This window comes from Aplidium turbinatum, chromosome 6, assembly GCF_918807975.1.
Source record: "Aplidium turbinatum chromosome 6, kaAplTurb1.1, whole genome shotgun sequence".
Lineage (NCBI taxonomy): Eukaryota > Metazoa > Chordata > Ascidiacea > Aplousobranchia > Polyclinidae > Aplidium > Aplidium turbinatum.
Window position 1 is genome coordinate 22,306,892 of NC_137477.1, and position 6,728 is coordinate 22,313,619.

Genomic DNA, 6,728 nt, shown 5'->3' on the forward strand with positions numbered 1-6,728 from the left:
CTGCAGCAGTGTGAGGCTACCTACCCGGAGTACCGGTACCGTTACCAGTGTTGCGTGAAGTCTACCCCTGCATTATCATGACTTCAATACTATTCAATAAACATGACATATTTCCTACATTTGTTTTGGCGATACACACTTTGTACACACGTGGGGCAGGTCATATAAACTGCACCTGATTATGCGACATATGGCAGTAGACCTCAAGGTGTAGTTGCTTCAATTTTTGTCATAATTTTACGGTATGTTGTCCACCTTACTTTTGAGTGAGCAATCCCCTACTTTTACCATCCCTAGTCTGGTGTAAGCCAACGACTAATTGTGATTTGTGTTGTCTTTCAGTGTGGGAATAGTAGTCTAATTCAGTCGATAAAGCTGTGTTGAACATCAAATTTCTGACTGTTGTAATTGATACTTTGTATCTTTCAAAAAGATTTACTAATAGCTTGTAGGCGCTATTTTAACTGTCAGCAATGTCTGATATCAGTGAGCTAAGTTGGTATCATGGAAGTATTTCTCGTCATATTGCAGAAGCATTGCTGATGGCAAATGGTATGGAAGGAAGTTATCTTTTGAGAGATGGTTCTGAAGCAAGTACTTTGTGTATATCTGTACGAGGTCGAGATTCAGTGAAACATTTTAGAATCTCCTTGGACGGAACAGTGTTCAAGTTTGGAATTACAGAGTTTGAAACTCTTGATATGCTTATCTCGCATTTTGCCAATCAGCCATTGTTAGGTGGAAATTCTGGTACTCTTGTATTACTTAAGCATCCATACCCAAAAGTAGTTGAAGAACCTGATAACTATGAAAGTATTGTTTTGCAGTCCACAGTTCGCACTGGAGCTACAGAAAAAGATCTTGAGTTTCAAACTCATGCTAATTCACTTGCATCCAAAGAGGGTTTTTTAACTAAACAAGGTTGGTTTGTTAAAAACTGGAAGACACGGTGGTTTGTACTGTCTAAAAATGAATTGAGCTACTATTCTGATAGAACAAAAGAAAAGCCAATCAAAACACTGTACCTGGAAGATTGCCAGGGGTGTTGGAAAGATGACTCAACTGGAAAAAAATTTTGTTTTCGTCTTGAGTTTCCTGATAGAACCTGGTACTTTTATGCAAACACTGAAGAGGAACAAAAAGAGTGGATGGAGATGATCAAGTGGAAGATAAAGCAAATGAAAAAAGATGGCGGTTCATCTCAATATCATTAACATTTTTTTAAACATTGAAGTGACTTTCTTTCTAGCAGTTTCAATAAACAGTGTATGACAGCACTGATTTCAGATCGTTGTTTTTATTCTTTCTTTGACATTTTGCAAATTTGTATCTTTTCATAAAGTTGCTGAGGATAGTTTTCCTGTTTTTCTGTTTCTGAGCATAAGATCATAAAGGCTTTTATGGATTTATCTAGCCCAGTTATATCTGAAAGCAGATGACAGATAGCATTAAGTGGTTTTATGCTTTTGATTTTTACTACTCATTTTTATTAAAAAAAATTGTATTTCAAATCATTTTTTTTTACGTTATAGTTATCGGATCGATGAGTCTATGTGCATTGTGGTCACTTTTTTATTAGAAATATATGTATGTTAATGTTCTGGAGTCCTGAGCACATAACAATTTTGTGAAAGTATTTTTTATTACAAAAATACAAGAGTTGGAGTTGTGGTTAAGAATTTAATAAAATTTTCATAACTAAAAAATAAATAGGCTAGTTAAATTTTTACTACCAAATCTTTTGAAACTTTAAAATAATTGCAACTTATCAAGTGACCACAATTTTCTGACTGATTGTATACACTACTGGCTCATTGATTCTAGTTAAGAAGAATGTTGTAGGTATAACTTTTAAAGTTATGGTTACAGTTTTGTCAATCTAGCCAATGACGGAAACTGTATGACAATGTGCTTGTCATTGCACAATCTTCTTTAAAAATTTAACATTTTTTGCATTGCAAATTTGTATGTACAATGGGCATATTTTAATAAAACTATGTGTTTTTTCTGATCACACATGCACAATTAGTGATTTTATAGCCATGGTCTCAGAAATTATGCTTCCATGCTGCATAACTATATGTAGCTATTTTTATAAATTATATTAAATATTATTACTGGAGTTGCATACTTTAACAATTTCTTGGTTTATGTTTATATACAAGATCCAATCCATTTTGTGATGACAAGATTACATTTTTTTTTTGTATTTTGATGTTGCATACAGTTTTAGATGGTCAAGTCAGAACATTGTGTTGCTGCAACAAAGATTCTCAAATTTGTATCAACATAAGAATGTAGCAGTTAAAACACTTTTAATACTGTTGTTTGTTGGCTCTGTTTAAATTACAAATTGTTTTGATTTGGATGTTGCAAATTCTATAATAGTTTTTTTTAATGTTTGTACTAGTTCATGGTGGTCCAATTTTGCAAGCAGTTAAAGTAACAGCTGTTTGTGCAAAGTTGGGTTGTTGACTAACTGCTGATTAATCAGGACAAAATTAAGATATTAATTGTTGAGGTGAAAACTAATGGCCTAATTTGTGATGAGATAGATATTTTTAATTTCAAAACCATGGTGGTTTTAGAAAACGTACACACAGGAATGAAAACAGGCAATGCAAACTTGGTTTTGAATTTAGTTCAGTTAATTTTGTTTGTTGGCAAATAAATATATATATATTCAAAACACAATAAACACAAATAATTTGCTCAAGGATGGCAGCAAAAGGTCACCAAAAAGTCAACTGCCACCTAACCATTTAAACAAAAACGCCAAAAATTAGGAACAGTAATTCGAAGAATTATTGTATTTTAAAGAATAGTTTTTGTTTAAACCATGTTTGCAACTTTGCATGCCTGCATGGTTTAATTGCATCGCATCTTCATGAGTTTTTTGAATTTGTTAATGAAGGCAAAGAAGTTGACTCGGATACATTTCTTGCTTTGATGCTCAATTCCAGACAACTTTGAATCCCTACATGGGCTTTGAACTACTGACACAAGGCCAGTCATTAGTGTCTGCATAGTATAAAATTTCAGCTGATTGTGGAAATGTTGCTGCTTAAAATGTAACCTGTGATTCCAACTGCTGAATCTGGTTTACATTGAATTATTGTAATGCTGTCTGTCTGCAAATAAAAAGTACATGGAAAAGAAAGAATGAGTTGCTGGCTGAGGGGTTTTTCTTTGGTTATCATGGAGAAAAAATCATTAAAGAAAGAATCATCATGAAGTTTATTCATTAAAATATTCCTAATAGTAAAATTGAAAACTTTGAATTGACCTGATAGTGATAACTTATGTTAAAGTCTGATACCGTACGCTAGATTTAAATTTACAAAAAATGCTTGTTTTAATGCATTTGATTATAACTTATACAGATAAAATTGAAAATACTAGAGTCAAACACTCTCCTATAGGAATGACTTTTATTGATGTGATTAATTAAGTTGCGATCAAAATAAAATAGTATCACATGACACTGGACAGTATGAACAATATTTTTTTCACTTAAGATAAGAAGTATAGTTCCCAAACTGTAAAAACTTGAGGTTATAGCCACCGCTTTGGACCACCCTGTACCAGTTCACACAAGACTGATTGAATTTCCTCCAAGCAGTAAAATAAATCAAAGTTTTTTGGTGTGCATTAATTAATGTTACATTGATCAAGATTAATTTACTGATGGTAACAGTATTTGTCATAAGAATAACCATGTTTGCGGGCTTTTTGTTGGTATTTTTTCAAAGTTCTTATGTTTTTAATGATCTATTTTTACAAAAAAGGCTGTCGTACTCGATTTGTGGAGTTTTTATCAATTTCTCATGTTGATTATCACAATATTAATCACAACATATATTTTATACATATCGCATCATGTGACCACATAAACAATCTTGATTATATACTTGTTTTACACTAATATTCCTTGTGACTTTGCCTTATGTGAATAACTGAATATGTGTCCATGCCTGATTGCATTCTGGAATTGCAAACTACAACTTTTAAATTTAAAACAACTTCATTGGTGCCACACCTAGTGAGTTAACAATGAAGTTTCTTGTTTTCAAACGTTGTACATAAGCTTCATTATCTAAACTGTTTTTATAGATTGTGACAATGTTGTTACAAAATGCAAAGACACCAGAATTAATCAATCAAACCTGCAGGTTATATCATGCTTGTGGTGTTAAAGGGATCAAGTTATGCTTATGGAAGAGCAATGTTTACTTCTAGATTATAAATTGAAATGGTGTATCTCTGCACAACCCAGTTTTTTAGTGCTGTTTATGTTTTGTACAATGTAAATTTTAAAATAATTTTTGCAAAAAGAAAGTAAATTCCAGCAGTTTTCATGTTTATTTAAATCAAACATAAATCAGCAATTTCTCATAAATACTTGGTGTGGAACCTTTGGTTGATTATTACATCATAATATTTATGTGGCTACATAAATTTCTTCCATTGTATTATATTCAGCTTGTGCAAATTTTGAAAGTATGCTTCTTTGCAATGTTAGAAGCTTGATATGTTGTTCAAAACCTGTATGTAATCATAATACTGTATCACAGCTTTTACCACTATTTGTACTGCCGCAATGATGGAAAATATTCAAATGGACTTGGAGAATCTTACTGTGCAGCTCTTACATTTCATGGCTCAATCATTGTTTTGATAAATTAATTATTAAACAAGGTATCAACTAGGCCTATATGTCAACTATGCACCGCTTAAATATGTCTGCTTTTTTCCCTCTGGTACGTGTGTTTATGTTTTCAATAAGAATCAAACTTGCTCGTTGGAAGTTCAGCAAGTGTTGACCTGAGAAGCAACAACAATCTTGCTTGTATTCTACGCTACTTTTGCATTAGTCTGTTGGGCCTTTGTAAGTTTCTCTTTCTAGCAAGATAACACGATACTGCCTATTATGTAATTATGACAAGAAACATGCGAAAGTCTTTCTTAGATTTTTTCTTGAATCTGAAAATTGGCAATAAACTCTTGAGGTTGTAAGTTAAGACAGCAATTTCACTTTTAAAAATGACTTTTATTTGTGCTTATCATTATAACATAAGGCTTATGCACTTTGTTTTTATGCACATCAGTGGCATAGTTGATTTCATTGCAAGAATAGATTAATAGCATTGCTTTTCATATTTTGTCGTATTTTACTATGTAGAACTTTGCCAATAGTGACAATAAAATAAAAATTTACTTCCAAATTGAAAAAATCGGAAGAAAAATTCAAGATAACTGACTGACAATAATAATAACATTGGTATTGAATATTGTATGACATTATACATACTGTATGTATAATTGTATAATGTATATGATGTTATATTGTATACCAACTAAAAACCAAACGATCTATCCTATTTCATTAAATCAATGTTATCAAGATCTTTTGTTATCTTTTATCAAGATTTTATGTTATTGTCTAAAATGTCAACAAAATGGTTGATAAAAAAATGTAAAGCAATGATTTTATTTTGTATCCAAGGAGATTCTTTTAATTTTTTGTGTGTGGAAATTACTCTATTGCTACTAGTTTTGTACTGTATCAAAAGAGTTTTTACAGTTTCTAGTTTTCAATGGTGAAACAAACTGTAGAATCATGGAAAGTTATCTTTTCTCTTCAACCTTTTCATGCATAAATGTTCAGTTGTTCACCAAAATTGAATAAAACTTTGTTTCAACACGTTGTTACTTGAAACTTCTGAGTTATTATTTCATGCATCTTTCCCACTTTTGGTTTTCCTAGAATTTGACCATAAAATGCCCTGAGCTCTGTTATACTGGACGTGCAACCCTGGCAAACCTAAACAATAAAGTAAATTGTTTGTACAATATTGCTACTCACAAATTTGCTATCTATTAACATGTGGTGTTTGTATAAAGTACCAGTTAACTAATTTTGTGATATTTCATTGTAGGTGGATTACTAATACTATTTGTAAAATGGCTTGCTTTATGTTAATGCAACATTATCTATCTTTTTGTGGACAATAAAAATATGGATACAATCAATTACCGTACTTATAAAACGAAAAGAAGCTTACTATGAAATGCTTGTTCTTGTTTGAGCTTTTGTGACAAAGATGTTGATGATGTTTCTCAAACTGCACTGAAAAGCTACTAGAGAGCAGGCAGTCTTTGATTTCATTATCCAAAACACCCATACATTTTGGTTTGTTGGGTTAGTTGATTATGATACAATCATTGAGGATATATTCCTCAACACCACTTGGGTACTAAGAGGAAGATGCACTTCCCATTGGTTTATCGTTAAGCGAAAATTCTGATTCTAATGCAAAGATGGTTACATCGCACCCATACCTTGTAGGGCCAGGCCAATGGAATGGATATCAGCGTCAGGAATGGAAAAATGAAGCCCAGCAGTATTTGACTGCAAGTTATGGTCTGCCCAATTAGCCACAGAGATCTTTTGTTCGTCAGCTTCATAATGCAAAAGTCAAGCGGATGGCAGAAATATGTGTCTATGTTTCAGTCGACAGGAGTGTTCATTTGAAGGAGCAGAGACAAATGCTTATTGTTGAATGTTGATCAACAACACAATGCAAAGTAAAAACAATTGTGACGTCAAGGCAGATAAGTTGCAGTTTGGTATTTGTGTAGTCTAAAATTTTAACACGATTTATATATGTTTAAGCAATTGTACATGTTGCTAATGTGCAATTTGTGCGGTGTTCATAACTTTTTCA

At 32.2% G+C, this 6,728-nt stretch overlaps 1 protein-coding gene across 1 annotated transcript; it reads left to right on the plus strand.

The window, feature by feature from the left end:
* The first annotated feature begins 351 nt into the window (after positions 1 to 351).
* Positions 352 to 5,939, plus strand: LOC145772345 (dual adapter for phosphotyrosine and 3-phosphotyrosine and 3-phosphoinositide-like). Its single transcript, XM_082584222.1, has one exon. The coding sequence runs from the start codon at positions 474 to 476 to the stop codon at positions 1,212 to 1,214; it is 741 nt and encodes a 246-aa protein (XP_082440348.1). The 5' UTR covers positions 352 to 473; the 3' UTR covers positions 1,215 to 5,939.
* Positions 5,940 to 6,728: the final 789 nt, after the last annotated feature.

What these genes read in the sequence shown, in the direction of transcription:
- LOC145772345 (XM_082584222.1), top strand. Translation starts at nt 474, where the DNA reads ATGTCTGATATCAGTGAGCTAAGTTGGTATCATGGAAGTATTTCTCGT.